The sequence below is a fragment of the Clavelina lepadiformis genome, chromosome 9 (genome assembly GCF_947623445.1).
Source record: "Clavelina lepadiformis chromosome 9, kaClaLepa1.1, whole genome shotgun sequence".
NCBI classification, from domain to species: Eukaryota; Metazoa; Chordata; class Ascidiacea; order Aplousobranchia; family Clavelinidae; genus Clavelina; species Clavelina lepadiformis.
Genome location: NC_135248.1, coordinates 499,822 through 519,295, shown reverse-complemented (window position 1 = coordinate 519,295; position 19,474 = coordinate 499,822). Strand labels below are relative to the sequence as shown.

The 19,474-nt window shown below is 43.6% G+C and overlaps 1 protein-coding gene across 2 annotated transcripts; it reads left to right on the top strand.

Annotated features, from left to right (window-relative positions):
• Positions 1–830: 830 nt before the first annotated feature.
• On the top strand, positions 831–18,342 carry LOC143470149 (uncharacterized). Of its 2 annotated transcripts, none has more exons than XM_076968083.1 (19): positions 831–1,535; positions 2,736–2,845; positions 2,912–2,985; positions 3,113–3,259; positions 6,130–6,189; positions 10,874–10,945; positions 11,374–11,446; positions 11,537–13,582; positions 13,702–14,319; positions 14,411–14,535; positions 14,625–14,681; positions 14,753–14,961; positions 15,026–15,269; positions 15,421–15,567; positions 15,663–15,815; positions 15,876–16,090; positions 16,172–17,027; positions 17,107–17,280; positions 17,344–18,342. In XM_076968083.1, exons 1-19 carry the CDS (start codon positions 1,048–1,050, stop codon positions 17,956–17,958), a joined length of 6,483 nt encoding a protein of 2,160 aa, XP_076824198.1. In that variant the 5' UTR covers positions 831–1,047; the 3' UTR covers positions 17,959–18,342. The 2 variants fall into 2 exon arrangements, with proteins under 2 accessions (XP_076824198.1, XP_076824197.1); XM_076968082.1 differs by having other exon boundaries at positions 14,408–14,535.
• The last annotated feature ends 1,132 nt before the right edge of the window (positions 18,343–19,474 follow it).

The window sequence follows — 19,474 nt, the reverse complement described above, 5'->3', positions numbered from 1 at the left end:
GCCAAAGTAGAGCGAGTCTATGGTGGGTAGTGATTGAATGCTTATCATGGACGAATAGCTGGCATGGACGAAAGTTCTTTTATTATTGTGACGTCGATATTCTTTTGTTTCGGGAAGTTTTGGGCGAGTGGTCATGAACTTGCAAGTGTGAGACGTCATCAATAGAATTATGACGAAAGAAATGATTTCAAAACGTGTAAAGTTTGCTTCGACGTCAAAATGAAAGTCTTGCAGCAAAGCCGCCATTTTGAACACATGAATCTAACGATTATGACGAAACATACATATTGTGTCGTTGAAGTGTTGTCAGCTGGTTAGATAGTTAAGTTTGAAAGACTTTATCACTGTGTTGGTTGTCATAATACCGCAACAGCCACGAACAAAATTGTCGCTAGGTCGCCGCCAACCACGTGTTTGGCGGGTTGTGCGTGAATGCACTTTCCTCGTTCGATTGCTCTGGGATCGCGAATCAACTTGTCAGTTAGATAAAATAAACAAACAAGCTCTTTGTAAGTACCGGGACTGAGGGTTGGTGCATTGTGACGTGTGAAACGTGAGAACTTGCCCGCGCATTAATCGTTTTCATTAATTGGCGAGTCCCTGCTGCTTGAAGGCGACTTAATTGAAACGAGTCATTAGATCTCATTGAGCAGAGGTGATAGAAGTCTTAATTTGATGATTTTACCAGGCCTTGGCAAAGAATGAGTCCAGTACCGGTCACAGATCGATGATTCAGTGCATGTTGTGAAATTGTTGGTTGATTTTCATTGTTAAGTCCAACATCGCTTTTATGAATAGGACCAGAGTGTGTTGTCAGATTGCGCTCATCATAAACTTCATTTTCCAGATCCTTTGCCTGTTTTTAGTTTTTTAAATTTGCACTAAACCACGTGGCCTGATGTAGTTGGCCATGAAGCTAATATTTTGCACATCGGACACACCAGAAGCCGATATCATCACCCGGATCCCCACATTTCAACGGAACCCCCAATCTTCTGGCAGGAGGAGTCAAAAAGCGAGCCCCACACCCCCAGAAATGCTTCAGTGATGAAAGACAACGAACTTAATGCTGGAAATGACGTTAAAGGGGCAATTAAACCAGCCCCAGTGGGTTTTCCCCCTACATCCCACTTAAATAATGTAAATGTACCCACACCAAACCCACAATACCCACCCCCATATAACATACCCTCATATGAAAATCCCACTGTTTACCCATGCTCGTATTCTAACGAAAATCCATCTTCTGCCCCATCCAGTCATTCTTTCAAGGACATCAACGAAGTTGCCCCATCCTTGTATAGGTCAGTGGGGTTGAACCCCCATTCTTACCCCCCACCCAGTCACCCGCCACTGCACTTAACCCCACGTTCAGCCCCAGGATTGTTAAACTATGCATCCCCTCAACCCACACCCCAACACCCACTCTTTCCTTCCCCAACCCCCTACCCAGGTTATGGAAGTTCATTATCGGTGCCCTTTCACCCTGGACAGGAGCGCTATTTGCTGCCATCGACATCATCTGTCACGCCGAGGTGAGAAAATGTTGTCTGGTGTTTTGAATCGGATAAAATGAAACCTTTAATTGACATCTTATAAACATGCTCTAGTGCAGGGGTGTCCAAACTACGGCCGGAACCTGTTTATTATTGGCCCGCGCCTATCATTGAGCTCGTACTTAACTTCGTACCCAAGATAAAAAAAATACGAAATAAACGTTGAAAGTTTAAGTCAAACAAACTTTATTTCAATGTGGTTTACACAAAACTGTTCAACTTCAAACTATTCAGGTGTAAATTATTTTTTCGAAGCCTTTAGTGGTAATTATTAACTTGCATTCGTTAATTGCAAGATGACATACGTTACGGTACATTATTGAGCAGATATCGCGTAACAATGTAAGAATTTTGTATCACAAGAACTTAACAATGCTGTAATTTTTGATGGTCCAACCTGTAACGAGACCCTGTAGTGCCGGTACACTGCAGTTAACTGTTAAGTGCTGTAATGTGTTACATTAAACATGGCAAAACCAATGAAACGTACATAGATGCACATTTATAAACCAAAAACTTCCTTGTTGTATAATTCAAAATCAAAATATCATGAGAACCAGAATGACTGACAAGCTTTTATATGATGTCTGTGCATTGCTGCTCCCACGACGAACGTTGAAATATTGCCATCCTTTATCCGCCCATTTTGCAATGAAATCATTAGATTAAATAGATTAATTAATTATACAGTTGTGTGACTTTTTATTGCTTTGGGTGATATTTTTCTCGGCTTACTATTTAACATTTTCAACTAGAAAATGAATTTTGCCGCCAATGCCTTTGTTCATGTTCTTTAAGATTTAGTGCGATGCAGGCAGTGACCTTTACACATAGTGGCCCGGACACCGATTAACTTTTTAGCACATGGCTCTCAGTGAAAAAAGTTTGGACAACCCTGCTCTAGTGTATTGTCTGACGTTTGCTCGAATGTTTACGTTCAAAGCTATTAAGCTCTTGTGTGTGGTCTATGTCAGATGCTTCACCTTTCTTAAATGATTTCTGTCATTAATAATTGAAAGCGAGAGACGCCAAAAACATCATAAAATGTTAATATTTCGCTCTGCTTGATTTCATAAACAATGATTTGAGAAATATTTCCAATTTCATTCTGACTCATTCGTTTAATTATTCATCGATTCAGAGTGAAGTTTTGCTTTTAATGTTTTTTTGGCATTTCAGGTTTGGTGGTTTACATTCAATGAACCCCACTGCCCCACTGCATGGGTTTTCTCCGTCTTCAGATTCCCTGAGGCCCCATTTTCCTCAATCTATGCTGGGAGGAGCAACAGGTAAATGATGACATCATCATTGCATCATGTCGAAGATCGATTATTCACTTGTATTTATATTTGCAGATGGGAAGTCACTGCCTGTGCCCACCCCACTGAGCAATGCGAATATGTCCGAGAGCGACTCCCGAGATGGCCATGTGAGTGTTTATATGATGTCGTTTGTGTCAAGCTTGATCGTGAATAGTCGTTATATTTATGCTGCAGCAGTAGTACAAAGGAGGGTCCGGCAACATTTTTCATCTTAATTTTTCAATTTGTGTCCAGCCTGTGTCGAGGAAGAAGCGACGAGCTTGTGGGCAATGTGCTCCTTGCCAGCGGAAGGAGAATTGCGGGTCCTGTATGAACTGCATCAACCGAGCAAAAGGAAAACAAATCTGCATCCACAGGAAGTGTGAGGTGTTGAAGAAAAAGGTGAAAGTGATAAGATAGAGCCCATTGTGGCTGCCTGATGCATCATTATTGTAGCAGATAACCTCAGCAACTACCACCAATTCACATTGTTAATGAGCAATTGGCCTATTTGGAAAGAACAAGCAAATCTGCCTATGTAGGTCTTTCTCCCTGTGGCCTAGTTAGTCCATTGAGCCATGATTTGACTTGGCCATTGTTGCTCTTGTTATTCTATTTTCCCATCTGCCAAGCAAATAAGGACTTGATAAATTTTCTCCATGTCAATCCATTGTTTGCTTTTCTTATGGTTTTATGGGAATTTTCCATTTTTCAAACAATTTATTTATCAAATGTTCTATCTCCTGCCTGAGGTCGAGTTGATTCATAAAAAACAAACAAATCTACATGAACAAATGTTTAAACGTTGTAAACAAATCTGTCCATAAGTATGAGGTGGGGAGACAATGTAAAATTAAATTCGACAAAGGGGTCAGGTCTCATATGTACAACTAATTATGACCATTGCATGAGTACTTTGCAATCGAGTATTCATTCCTGTTATATATAGTTGATTTATTGATTGAAATTGTAATCGATATTTGTTGACCTAAAAACTGTCCTTATTCTCCGTCTTAGTTTATTCCCAAGTGCTGCTGCTTTGTTTGTTTATTGTGACATCATAATGGCTAGTGTTGGTTATTTTTTAGAATGAAGCTGTGACCACATAATCATAAAATCTGCTTGTTAGTGATGTCACACAAGTATGAGTTTCCATGAATATGACGTCACAATAGCGAAATAATTTTCTTTTCACTGAACTTAGTCTCAGAATGAATAGAAGTTTATTATTAGTTGTGGGTTTATGTGGGACATTCAAAGTAGGAAACATACGGTTCGTGCTGTTGAAAGGCAAACGCAAGTACTTTTGAACCTATTGACATTATTAGTAGTGTTTGTGGAGTGGTTGCTTTCCCACAGCCCCCACTCTTCCGTCCTGTCATGCTATCAATAACACTTGTACGAGCCCAGTGTGTTGCATCGTCTTCTCCACCTCCACCAGGAATAACAACGACACGCCTCTTTTTGCTGCATCAGCAAAACTTGAAAAACAAATTGATAATTTCGGCACAACATTAAAATTATTAAGAACAAGTTAACAAAGTGAATTTGTCTAATATTAGCAACTGATGGACGAAAGAAACTTTCAATTTAGTTTGATAGAAAGTTGTAATAAATGTGCAGGGCGCTTATTAGCCAGGATATGGTTGTGCTCCATCTCAACATGCAATTTTCGATTTAAACGAGGCAAAATGCTGGGTAGCCCACGAGCCTTCCATCTATAATCACTAGATCTACTTTAGTGGTTATGTAATTTGATGTCTATAATACAAACAAGAGTTAAAGTTTTCAGCAAACAGCTTCATCTGTCAAAATACATCAAGCTTGTCTTCCTTTAATAATCTCAGTGTTGCTGGAGTGGTAGGATTAGGAAAAGTTTGCCAAACTGGTCACAATGAAGCGAGATTGGTTGAAATTCTTCCAACAAAGATATGGATCGCATTTGAAATAACACAGGATGTCAAATTGTGAAAAGTCTCAATGGGCTCAATAATGATTTGGCGGCTTGGCATGTTGTTTCATCCAAATATCCCACCAAGATAATAAAGAAACAGAGATGATAGGAGGGAGATGTTAGACAAACACTCCAACTGTTGTTTAATTGAAAAGTACGCCAGTATAACGAACAATATTTATTTTGTGTAAATAGTACTCCAGCACTCAACTCCGTGTAGCTCGGTTTTTATAAAGAATTCCTTATAATTAGTTTTTACTTATGTAATTGAATGTCAATAAATCATCTGATTATGTAAACTTCGTTTCCTGCGCTTTGTCCAGCGCTTTTTTATTAAATCTCGTCTAAATTTAGAAAGCGACAAACATCGCGACGCTTATATCCCGATTCGCCTTTATAAAGGAAACGTGTTTGACAAATTACGACAATATTGTCCAACAAGCAATGTATTGGCGCACTTTCATTCTTATTGTGCGCTTGTTTTTCTGCAATAAACCGCCAATACTATCTTCATAGAACAAGCGGCCATGCTATGCGCATTGTATCCACAATTTAACTGTTTGAGGCCATTTCTTCGGCTTTCAACCAGCAGAAGTGTCAGATGAAAGGGTGATTATTGTGTGACGACCTACTTTGCCATAAACAATTTGATTCCGATAATTTGTGTCTTGATCGACAAATGTCAATAATCTTTGTCGTGATTGGCGTCTTCATTCACATCACGCGCATTCACCAAAGTTCATGGAACTCATTTTTTTGGCGAATTTTTCGCAGAAAGATTTTCTCGTGCGTGGGCGGGGGATATTGGTCGAAGATTTTTCCATTGTTTCAAATTTTTCTAATTTTAAAAATTTTCACCACAGTCACGTTTAAGCTCTGATTTCGTGAATGACGTCACTAACTCGATATTTCGGAATCAAACCATAACAAGGCCAGCAGGTGCTTGACGTCACACCATGCATTGTGACAGAGTTTACGTTGAAATGAAAAAGTAAATGTCCGCTCAAATAAACTTGCTGGGAAGCCCTTGCCCATTCCAATTCATTCTTCATTCAGAACATTCATTCTTTTGTTGGAAAAGTGACGTCATAATCACCTTAAACATGTAGGCCGAATGAGGGGAGAGTACACTTCAATTAATTCCTTTCATCATTATTTCGTCACAGAATATCATCGCGAATCGCGTTCCAACATTTTAGTTATATTCGGGTTTATTTCTTGTTTATTTTTGCGGCAACAAAATCAATAAAACTAAATTTTATGTTTGAAAAATGTTGAACCAACACTTTTTCTAACTTCCTAATTTTTGTCTTTGCAGCCCGGGACTTCCCCTTACGTCCCTCCCACCGAAGGACTTCACAAACAAGAAAAGCGGAAGGTTGGTTCTGACGTAATAGATGTGCATAATGCATGTGACGTAGCACAATATAACCGCGGTATCTCCCATCTCAAGCCGTCTCAGCTTTCATGGAAGGTCGTTGAAATGGTTGCCCTCTTTATTCAGTGTTTATTTACCAATCAAATCTCTTGATCTAAATCACGTGATTTGTGTAAACCAATCGGACCACTTCGCTTTTATAACTCAAATCAGGCGGGAAATACCGAGTTATGACGTCATAAGGTGTTAGAATGATGAAGTTAGACTGTTATTTTCAGCATAGTTTGTGTAGATTTCTGTTTCAACCACAGCAACTTTCGACGATAATGTTGTGGGATCTCCGCTAATTGTAACTGTTATGACGTCATAGTTTTTATGGCATTGTTCGCTCACGTGGTAGGCAGATTAGAGATTGCTGAAGCGAATTGGGTCAAGGCTAGGACAAGGGGTTGGATCATGAATGCAGTGAACCTCCATGTCTGCTGTGTAGTACCCGCGCAAGTATTTGACCGTGACCTGTCCAATGACTTTGACCTTGAAATCGAAAATGTAAATTTTTCTAATTTTGATGATCTCCGTGTTTCTGATGAAAAGAATTCATGAAATTGTGTTTAAACTTGCCCAGGTTTTGTATATTTGACGTGTTTCTCTGCAGAAAACTGCAAATTTTATGATTGTATTTGTAGTGGCTATCTGCTGCCCTCTAGCGAATATTATGTATGGTTATATTGTCCACAAAGTGGCGCAATTAGTCCACCAACAGATAATGTTTAAAGCAGGTTTTGGCAATATCTCTGACACGATTTAGTGAGTTATCGAGCTGCAGTAGTTGGTGATTTTTGTCGAATCTCACAAACGTTATATCACGATCGTGGCCAACAACGACCCGATGCTCACGATGGAAAACTGAAAATTTTCATCTGAATCCGTTGTATTATTTCTGACCCGTGCTTTGCATTTTTCTTCAATAAAATCGTCACGGCATCTGTGGCTGGATTTCCTGCCCCAAACGATGGAATTCAGGCATCGACTTGGGTAAATCCCCGCATCCATGTCGCTTTGTTCTTCACGAAAGCGCGAAAGTTGCAAGTTTGCCGACTCGTAACTATCATCGTATTCGCGATTTCGGTGTCAAGTTCGTAAAACCCAGGACGACCGCGCGCGTGTTTACGTTTGAAGCTGAAGGACGACCCCATCCTCGTTTACAACCATCGCCACTTTGTCTCACTCACATTCTATTTCGTCACAATCGCTTTTCTCCTCCTCCTATTCTCTTTATTATTCTGGGCGGAGGTGATCGAGTCAGCGTCGTTGCTCGTGGCTCAGTGTGGGGAGGCTGCTGCGCTGTCAACCGATGCTTGTTTGTGCCCCTGAGGCTTTTAGCTGGTAAGGACGGAACAAAGTAGAATTATGACTTCATAACGCCGCCGACATTTGAACTAGGGCTTGCATGCATTAGGGTCCAGCGAAAGCATAAATTTCAGCTTAGGGCGTGAGGGGTGGGTGCCAGCTAATGCAGTTTCTTGGTTTCAGTTTTAGATCGTTGAATTTTCTTGAAATTGGTCAACTTACATCTGACGCAGGAATTAATGCAGAGAAATAGGGTTCTATGAAGCCGCGCTATCACTAACACAGCTCTTTGTCACGTAGTTACTACGAAACAGAGCTCTAACGCACACTGCGCATTGACGCGCATGTGTGTGCGGTGTTACCGTGCGGAAGTGTGTGCGGACGGATGCTGGTCTGTTGGTGGAAATCCACACAGCCGCACTATCTGCCACTCACAGAGTTGTTTATGCTGCAGACGCATGATTATAGTCTACCGCGATGAGAGATTGAGCGAGGGACGTTTTTAACTTTTTTTGCTCATTTTGCAGATTTTATAAATTTATAATTTAGTTTTATCCAACTCATTTTGTTGAAGTTGTTTTTTTTCCACATTGCACTTAGAAGATTTATTTTTTGAGATTAACTCGTACAAAGGTAATGTTGTGTCTATGTCATCTAGCTTCATATATAGCGTATTTCTGGTTCTGTGTTTGTGTAAATTTGTGTTGCGTTTTATTGTTAAATAGCCCATGCTAGTCAATTACCATTACGGCATTGAACTGAAGGCATAGCATCAATATTGTGAATATTTTATTTCTATAAAACTGGACTCTGTGTTGACTGACAACGTTGCATCAACATAATTTAATTTGTAGAAATATACAAAATATTTCGTAGAAGCATCTGTTAACTAATGTTTAATTGTGACATCATCATTATGGTGGTGTATGGTCGGTACTTGGGGTGATTCTCACAATCATGTGAGGTGCTGGGTAAATGTTACATGATGTCAATACTTTCCAAGTAATTCCAAAGGTCATTGTGATGTAATCCGAGAAAAATGGAATTAAATTTCCGAGCATTGTTCAAACTTGATCTTTCTCTTTTCTGGATCAGCTGATCATGGTCATGTGACTTTGTTTACATCGACGACACAAATCTGAATTTATAGCGAGTTGCCCTTCACCTCGTTAAGTTTGAAATATGATGATTTGAAGTTGATTGTTTTATCATGATGTCATTAAACCAGTTATGTCATCAAAATGATTTGGAAGGTTTGACTTTTCATTATTGTTCCTAGAATGAAAGAGATTTTTGTTTATTTTAACATTTTAATGAATGAAACATGTTTTGGGGGTTTTCATTGTTGGTGAGTTTTGTTTTGTGTTCGCCATCTTACATTAGATTAAAATTATGCCCTGAACTGTACCGGAGTGAAGGTGGCTTCACATTACGCTGTGGCAATCTTATAAAAGCTCATATCTTATGTAACCAGAGCAGCCAAACTCCACCGATTAAGAATAAACCATCGTTGCACTGTGCAATGCATGATGCAGCAAAATCATTGTCATTTGCAATTACGGGTGTGCAATAAGTTTGGTGATTCATGTTTTGTGATTTGGAAATTGTCTCGAAATTTGCAGCATCAATGTGCAAGTGTCATAATTAGATGTTTTGTTGTCGATGTTTTATTGAAGCGGTCTCTTCAATTTTCTTCGATCGAGCACTTAATCTTTTCTCCTCTCTCAATCAGCTGACTGTGATCATGTGATTTTGTTTACGAAGAAGTTGCGTAGGATGCGAAGTTAGTTGGGTTGTGTTTTATCGTTAACTCGAGTTAGAATTTTGTTAATTATGTGTTCGTGGAACCATTTGTCAGCAAGCTTGACAATCAACCAGTTTTTGACGAGGTGGCGTAGAATGTCACTTACAATGATTTGAGTTCACTTAATAGCTGGTTGTATAACTTCACTGTTTATTGTGAATCCAATTTCATGGATTTTGAGGTGAAAATATTTCGGAGTTGTCACAAAATATGGAAGAACTCGAGTTGGTAACTTGCTGTGATTTTGACCTGGTGTTTGGCAATATTAAACATTCACCACCTGTAACTCTACATTGCGCTTGGAATGCTAAGACTTGAAAAATTGCTGCTCCTTCTGTGTCAATATCTTGAGACCACCACATATTGAGCAGTGCACGTTTTGTAAGGTGGGTCATGACGGTTAGGTCATAATTGCTGTGATGGCGACTGCTGGGGTTTAAGACCGTACTTGCTGGGATGGCTCATCCAGTATCGGCCTTTAATTCACTTCGCAGTGTAATGTGGCAAATTGCGGTCGATTATGCGCAAATAATCGTCACTTGTTGTTGCAGACGCTCATCTGTGGCCTTGGTTAGTCCAAGCTGGAGCCAGGCCGCGTTATATTAAGACAATTTATTGATTTAAAATCTGGTTCAAGAGCTCGATACTCAACTCTGCAAGAACCATCGCGCTGTTTGCCCCGCGCGCTTATTCTGGCAAGGTTGGACATGTCTTCATTCACTTCATCACGTGGTCGACCGCTTTCTCTTTTATATGACGTCATTAACGGGATTACACACGTGACTTACGTCATCGTTTGAGCCGGGTGTTTGACGAAGGACGCGAAATCGCGATTTATCGATTAGAACGAAAGCATCTCGTCGACGTAGGTGGCCCAGCTTTTGCAATATGTTTCCACCACACAGCGTAGTTGGTCATCGATGTGTCGCCATGAACAGGTAGAACGAGGGTTAAGAGAGAGATCAACTTCTTTCAACCCTACACCTCTCAACCGCGCTTTGTTAACCGAGTTATTTTGACGCAAGAAAGACGTTTCGCGAAGTCGCCAACTTCGCGCTTCCTTGTGTTATGAAAGGCGCAAATAATTGAGACGACTTCAGTCGATGTTGAATGTTGGAGCATTTAGTTATTCTCTTTCCTTCTCCTCTCAAGTTCCTTCTCTTTTTTATCTTCCTCCTCGATCTCTCCATTGATTTCCGCTCGCGCTGATGTCGTGAAAAAAACATTCGAGATTTCGAGCGTTATTTAGCTGTTGTTTGATCTTGTTAACCTGGGCCCCTCCCAATAATTTATAAGACGCTTGTTTGTCACCTCACACACCTTCCTTTATGATGTCAGGAAACCATTGTCTTACAACGCATTGATGTCATGCATGAACGCTGATGACTGTGATGTTGTTCTTGGTTGTGATAGATTGTTGAAATGAGAATGTTTAGTGAAGATGTGAAATATCTGAACACCGCCTGCCATTGTCTGTGGTGAGATTCACACTCACATCTGCTTATGAGATGTCTATTATTTTTGTTTTAGGAAACCCAAGATTTTATTCCGGTTGATGTGAAAAGAAGCAGAAGTGACCAATCAAGCATCGATTTACCACCGGTGAGCGAACATTTAACTAAATTTAAATGGAAACACTTACTTTTGTGGGTATTCCCCATGTCTTTTTCAATAAAGCATTGTCAATTCTTATTGGTTGATTTAAATTAAGGATTGAAATTTAAAACTCAAAATCCTGAATTATCGCTTTCATTGTGGTTGTTCGTAACCGTGGGAATTTTTTGCAATGTGGGATTTCCCCACTTCTAATTGCTGGCGTCAAGTTGGTTGCCAAGAGAGCATTTAGCTCGACATGAAGTGTGTTACTATGACCTAACCGAACAATATCATCCGAGGTTGTTTGAAATAACCTTCTAATTATTTCTTCTATTGGAGGTGTCAACTTTTGATGAATAAGTTTCACCTGAAATCTGTGACATGTTGAAATAAATGACTTTGTTTTGTCATAAATGTGTTTTTCCAATATTCAGGGGCTCATCCATCCAACCCTCCACCCTAATTTCCCAGAGTTCGGGGACTTAAACAGACCCCACATCCAACCAGGTGAGCAGGAAATTATTTTAACAGCTTCGTTTGAAGCAAGATGTGCAAGGCGACAAATTGTAGATTTTAATTAACGTTGTGCTCTGACAGGAGGGAATTCTGGTTTCCATATCAATCAGAAGGAGCCGGTACAGAGGTCAGCCAGGTCAACCGAAGACTGTGAGTTCATCAACCAGGCCCTGCAGGCCATAGAGAGCAACATCAGCCAACCCACGTCAAACAGCTCATTGCTTCACCCCAACCAGGGTGAACTGACAAGCCCTGTGCAGAGAAGAAGCTCCCATCACAACATCCAGTGGAACCCCACCAATAAAATCCCCTCTAATGGTGTGCTGTCTGGGTCCAACTACCCCCAAAACGCCCCCAATCTAACTCCAACTTACCAGCCCAGCAACTCCCAAGAAGTGAGCGTCCCTGACCAACTTCTGAGCAACTTGACCAGGTTCAACTCCCACACTTCGTTCGATGGGGAACGAAGCCCACTGAAGAGCCGCAACCACCCACATTCCAACCATCCAAGTTATGCTGGTGCTGCAACCAATCGCCCTCGACCATCATTTGAGTCAGGTGACCAAGAACCGGTGAAAGAGAGGGTAGCAAGCAAGGAACAACCAGCCCCGTACCAGGCCCCCAACCCATTGAACAATCCGCAAGCGACCATGTACCAGGGTGGAGCTTATCCAGGGCAGAATGGGACGTACATTGCCAAGCCTGGTATGACCCCAGCAGTGTACCAGCAGCCAAAGGATGGTCAACACCAGCTTAACCAGGTTTATCCCAACCAGTTGACACCAGATCAGCCATCTTACCCATCACACCAGCAGTCTAGTCCTGCTAGATTCCAGTTTAATAGCGCCAGACCCAATCATCCAAACTTTGGTTCCTATGGCCAACCAGTTCACCAATATCCTGGCAACCAGATGCCACCAAGACATGGTTGCCCACCATACCATGGTGCTTCCTATGGTCAAAATTACCAGTATAATAATTACCAGGCAAACCCAGGGCAAAACTTGGAGAGTGCCCAGCAGCTAAACCAGGCTGCTCCCGGTGGTCAAGTTGAATTCCAACCAAGCAATGGGAATTACCCACAAGGATATGGGGGTCTGGGTCAGCACAGCCCCGCTGATAACTCAACAATGTCTAGGGGGCAGCCTTCCATGTTAGCTGGTCGTCGAGCAAGCAGCAACACTTCAGCCGAAGGTTTCTCCATGACCCCTCGCCACCTCTCTGCCAAGTCCAGTGACCCCAGTAGTCAGAGCCCCATCTTGCAAGCGTCACCCATGGGTCCTGGGGCGCGTACTCCATATGCCAGCTCCTCTGGTGGGGGTTTGCGCAGCCCAATGCTGGCGACGGGGTCCCCGGCTGCACACGCACCGGTGCCCAGCGGCAGTCCTTCAGTGAATGTGTCCCCACTACAACAGACACCAGCAGGTACACACCCTGTTGGGGAAATGCAGAATAGGGGTGAGGCCCCATATCGGCCCTGGCATGGAGATTCAAGGCCCAGCCCCACACAACCCCATGTTACCCATTCTGTGCCAAACTCGTACCAACCCAGACCAATTTTGTCAAATAACTCTGCAAATCATTTTTTAGCCAATCCTGGCAGCAGTAACCCTCCTCTATCTGCCCCAACCCCCAATGAACCCAACGTGCCCCCAATTCCAGGTGATAAGGGGCATCCCCACACTGCTGCCAGGTTCCCGCACCCAGACAACAAACAACCGAGGACGGGGGACAAATACTCGATGAGTGCACGGAGGACATTCACGGATACGATGAACTCTGTCCTATTTGGGCCCTCCCACACCTCTAGTGGCGTTGCAGTTGCAACGAGCCTACCTCAAGATTGCGCTGTTGCTCCGGCAAAATTGAAGCTTTCATCTCCAAATGATGTTCACTCAACCATATCGCCAGCAGAAAGTGGGTATGACTCGACTGAACTTGGTTCTGTCATAAGTGAGACTATGTCGCAACAATGCGCGACAGAATCGTCGGGAAACAGCTCATCGTTGGCAAATATATTGAGCGCGCCTCCAAAAAACTTGCATGCGGCCTTGGTGGGGAATAAACACGGGCAGGATCCACAACTGGAACGTGAAACATCGAGCAGTGAGACCAAATCATCTGCTGGTGAGTAGGCTCTGTTCTGTGCAGGTGGTATTGCAATGACCTTTATATCAGGGCTGATTTCTTGCGTAAGAAAAGATTTTATACCGGATTGTCAGCTCAGCTCATTCTGTTTGTTCTAGAATCTTTCTTCATCGTGGACATGCCACCCATCAAGGCCGCTTCCAATTCCTCCATTGGAGAATCTTCAACTCAACTACCTCATTGTGATGCAACAATCAACGTTTCAAGGAATCTCAAACTTCGCACATTGTCTTACGACTCATCAGTTCCAAGAAATCTCAGTGATGAAGAAGCAGATGAAACTATCCATCGTCGGAAGGTTTTGTTGCGGCGGTACAGCTGTCAGGGCATCGGTTCATCAGAGGTCATCAAACTCCGACCATCTGGTAATCCACAGACATCCTATAACACAAGTATGGGAGCACATCAGAGCAGAACAGATAAACCTTCCGAGTCTGCCACTGATGTGGCTTCATCCACGGTCAATTTGAATGACCTGTCGTCGAGTCTTGCCGCTGTTCCTACACCACAGAATAGAGAAGTCCCCTTCACCCTCGAAACGCCCCCATTAACCCCATACCAGGCCTCCCCCTTAGACACACTCCAACGCACACTGCCTCCACAAGGTGGCACACAACTGACCTCGGATGAACTGAGGGGTCAGGTTCAGCAAACGAAAGCTGCCAATGGATCGATCGTGAAGAAGACCATCTTCCCACGCTGCAATTGCCCAATAGGTAGGTCACATGACATCATTCTTTTTTCATACATGCATAGAAGCATTATATTTGTTTCTTATTTTGAGAACGTGATGATTTTTCCAAGTAGCAGATTCATTTGACGAGGACGCTCCATACTACACACATCTCGGCACTTCTTCATCCATATCCGGGATCAGGAGTTTATTTGAGGAGCGCACCGGGTATTGCGGAGAGGCTCTCAGAATCGAGAAGGTTGGTGGGTTAATCAAACCATAGACAGAGCACTTATTTTAATTGCTGTAGCAGTAATAAACATGAACCAGTGTGATTATCATCACTAGGTGGTGTACACGGGCAGGGAGGGCAAGACAGCGAGGGGATGTCCCATAGCTAAGTGGGTGAGTGACTTGTCAAAATGACCCACTTTCGTCTCTTGCGCAGTTTTTTCAAAAGATTTCCATCATTGCAGGTCGTGAGAAGATCGAGTGCGGAGGAGAAGGTGCTGGTTGTTTGCAGGCAGAGGCCAGGCCACAAATGTGCCACCTCGTTTGTCGTCTTGATCATAATGCTGTGGGATGGAATCACGAGGCCGGTGGCGGACTTCGCTTACGACAAATGCACCGAGCTCATACCGAAACACGGGGTGGCGACAGAGAGACGATGTGGAACGAACGAAGAGTAAGTTGTAGCCACTCGTTTGATACGACGTCATGTTATGGGACTTGACCTGACTCCGTCACAGGCGGACATGCGCATGCCAGGGTTACGATGACGTCACCGGCGGTGCCTCGTTTTCATTCGGTTGTTCGTGGTCAATGTATTACAACGGATGCAAATTCGCTCGATCGATCAACCCGAACAAATTCAAACTAAACGGAACAAAGGACCACGAGGCCGAAGCATTCCTCGGTGACTTCTTCGAGCGACTGGCAACAATCGTGGGGGGACTCTACAAGCAAGCCGCACCTGAGGCTCACAGGAACCAGGTCAGAGTGAACTACGTCATAGTGCAGCACTTGTTCTAAAGCAAGGATGGTGCTGATGTTGCCTCATAATTATCCAGTATTTGATGATATTCTGCTCGTTATTATGAGAAGTGTTTAAATTTTTTGAGAGTTGAGTTGTTTGCCATTGCAGACGGAGCATGAAAAGTCAGGACTTGAGTGTAGACTCGGTTACAACAAGGAGGGGGAAGGCCGCCCATTCTCTGGTGTCACGTGCTGCATGGATTTTTGTGCCCACGCCCACAAGGACCAACATAACATGGACAATGGGACCACAGTGGTGAGTGGCCCTCAACTTTCGGGGTTTCTGGTCAATAACGAAGCTAGATTGCTGTGTTGGCCGACTGCTCATTGTGGATTTATTTGCAAACAAAGGTGATGACCCTGACGAAGCCGGAGAATCGCGTGATTGGTCGGAAGCCGCCCGACGAGCAACTCCACGTGCTCCCCCTCTATCGACTCGACCCCAGCAACGAGGACGGGTCACTTCACGGGATCGGGGAGAAAATTAAGAACGGATCGATCGAGGTACTGCTTTGTGATGTCATCTGTGGGGTTCAGTGTTGTGTTAACGTGGGGTCATTGTAGATCTTGTCCGGGTTTCGACGCCAAGTTCGACTCCGTGACAAGCCCCTGGGGACCTGCCGGCAGAGGAAGCAGCGCAAGAAAGGGGGTGCAGAATTTGTGACACCCCCCAAGAGAAAGAGAGGTCGACAACCGAAGCGATCCCAATCCATGGAAGATCTCACCCACATCGAGAAGGGGAATCCCACACAAGGGTCCAATCAATGGCACCAGGAGGGGTGGGTATAAACATTATCGCAGAGTGATTTTCATGTGATGCAGTAGGGATTTTATGAGTTAAACAATTGTTTTACGTGCAGGGGTCCATACTTTCATCCTGGCTTCATAACCCCATTTAGGGGTAACCCCAGTGAAATTCATCCAACCCGTGACCCGATCTCTTCCCCACCCCCAAGATGGCCCTACCGACGTCATGTTTCCTCAGTGGACCAGGATCCTTCACTCCCCCCAACTCCCAACCTAAATTTACCCTCCATTGGCAGTTTCTTCAGCCCTGATCATGCCCCGAAGAACAGCCCTACATCTGGGATGGGATTGACCCCGCCTTCCACACCTATAAATGCTATGAGCCCCACTATACCTTCGTTTCAATTTGGCAGAAGGTTATCCACCACCTCCCCGTCTCTCCACCCCATTCAATCCGGTATTCCCCAGGTTTCCTCTCTCACCCCATTACCCACGTTGAACACGATTATGACCCACCCCCACCATGAAACCTTCATGGAGGTCAAGTCTGAAGTAACCCCCGAGAATTTCCCAGCTACTCCTCATACAGTCCAACTTAAATCGTACGCATCAGCTCCCCCTCATCACCCAGCTCCCCCTCATCACCCAGCTCCCCCTCATCACCCAGCTCCTCCTCATCACCCAGCTCCCCCTCATCACCCAGCTCCTCCTCATCACCCAGCTCCTCCTCATCACCCAGCTCCTCCTCATCACCCAGCTCCCCCTCATTACCCAGCTCCTCCTCATCACCCAGCTCCTCCTCATCACCCAGCTCCCCCTCATCACCCAGCTCCCATGCTCAACCCCCCGTTACCGGCTCATCAACCCCCCGTTCCATCTCCTGTGAAACGCGAAAGGTTCTCCGACTCTGAGGATAGCTTCTCTGATCCCAGGATTGGGGGCGTTGCCATAGCACCAGGTCACGGATCGGTAAGTACATCTATGACGTCACAATAACGTTTGAGTTACAAAATTTCGTTGTTGATTCCGATGCGAGCTTCTTCTTCAGATCTTGATAGAATGTGCGAAGCGGGAACTTCACGCGACCACATCTCTGCTCCGACCAAACCGCTTCAATCCATCCCGCATCTCCCTAGTCTTCTACCAGCACAAGAACATGAACAACCGCAGGCACGGAGCCGCGGAGTACCACGAGAAGGAAGCCAGGCGCGCCCAGGAGAAGGTCGGTGTCAAGGTGTGCCCGACATTGCATCAGCGCTTTCTCAACTTGACTTTTTTTATCCAGATTGAGAAGAAGCTTGAAGAGGAAAGTAAGCTGGCTGCCGAGAAAGCCGAGAGGGAACGCAGGATGACGTCATCAACCCCATCGCAGTCCCCTTATAACCACGGGTATTCCCCGCAGTGGACCCATTCCCCAGTTATACCCCGATACGCACCTTTCCAACTCGGATATCACCTTCCCGCAAATTCCGCAGGCGTATGCCGGGAATCACCGGACCTTGCGTCATCAGACTTACGTAGTGATGAAGTAAATAAAAGCATCACATCACATCATCAACCTTTAACTTGCACCAATCAAAACAGACCTCAATTATTACATAACAATGCAGTCACGCAACCAAACAATCAATCCCTAGTTTTGGGGTACAGAGCCGGGGTTCCCCGATTTGTTAACACCAGCATGTTTGTGGGGGGAACTCCCCATCAAATTCCTCCCCGTTTTGAACCAAGTGCGCCATGCAACGGAACGTTTAAATCGCAACAATTCGGTACTTCCCCCTGGCAAAACCCGTATCAGCAAGTCCCCTATTACCCTTTTTACCCCAATAAAGTGCCCCCAGTCGTGTGTTCCACGACCCCCTTCACACCGCCATCGATGGCCCCCCAAGTACCCAGGTGATGAACGAACTTCGGCTCCAAGTGCAATAACCTCGTATTTGCACACCCTCCTTCCAATGAACTTATGTCGTCATAATGACGCAATTATGATGCAATCCGTCTCGACAAAACCTATTAACAATCTTTCTTGTCGCTCGTACTGATGACGTCACGTATGTTTGCCGTTTTTTGGTTTTTCGTGTAATTAGACCGCTATTTATTACGTCATATCCATGAAGTTTTTGCTTAAAAATGACTGGAAGCGACTGCTTTTTATGACGTAATTATCGATATTTTACAATCAGTAGCCGCGTAGTTGAAACCGCTCTTTATTCTTTTATAAGTCGACATTCCTATTCCGCGGTTCATCTGCGATTATTTGTGATAATTAAATCATACAAAAGAACATTTGAGCTGCTTTTAAGAATTTAGAACCATAAACTGCTGACTCGTATATTCCGGTGCTGGGAGTCAGAAAACCTTGTAATTCTATCTGAGCATTTGCTGACCTGGATTTTGGAGATATCGCGGCGCCGGCGAAGCTTGTTTGCTTCTGCCATGAAATGTAGCAACCAGGGCTGTTTTATCCGCTCTTTGTACAAACAACGCTGCGAACACACAAAATGGTTGAACTAGAACAATTTTTTTGGGATCGCTTTAAGAAAATTTTTTGCAGTAAATAAAAAATGATTACTTTGAGATTAATCACTCGCTACACTGAAGACGTCGGAACCATGCGATGGCGGTTCGACGCAGTTGCTTTCGTTTTGAACCTCATTGACCGATTAAGACAGACAATGGTTCATGAGACTGGAGACTCATACAGATTAGCCAAGTTGTCATCATAATGTTCTAAGTTGATCCACGTTGCCGTTATTTTTATAACTTAATTAACCGATATTTGCAAGTGAAGAATATTAGATTATTCATTGTTGGTGTTTACTGTATAATAGTAGCAGGTCCTTTACAAGTTTATAGATAATTTTTTGTATTGTTTAGTTTTCGCTATTTTCTGTGCGGAGCAAAAGTTGCTATGCCAACCGTTGTAGCGCAACAAAACACATGCTCACGAACAATTAACGAGCAGGAAAAAGTGGCAAAGTACCGAGGGCCAGAAACATTCAACATTAGCATGACCAGCAAACCCACAAAATAATTCCTAAATTTCACGAATCTGACTGGATCTGGTTTTCGCAAATGCCCCGAAGTGAGAATATTTTTTAATTGCTAACGAGAACGTTCGTTCATTAAAGAAGGGAAAACTTTTTTCATTGACGATCAAGTAGAAGAAGAAACTCTTTTTAAAAGAGCCGATGCCCAGCTCTGAATTTGATCAGGAAGATGAAGATGTAGGGAGTTTGAATTTGCCATTTTTGATTGAAACAAAGTTAAGACAAACATCACTTTGTCTGAATTTTAATCATGGTCTGAACCACCTGACCTGAAGTTCAAGGTCGCTTATTTTTTTACACAAACATGAATGACGGTCAGCATCTTTACAGTAGGTTACCACTTAAACTTTTTCTATAAGCATACCT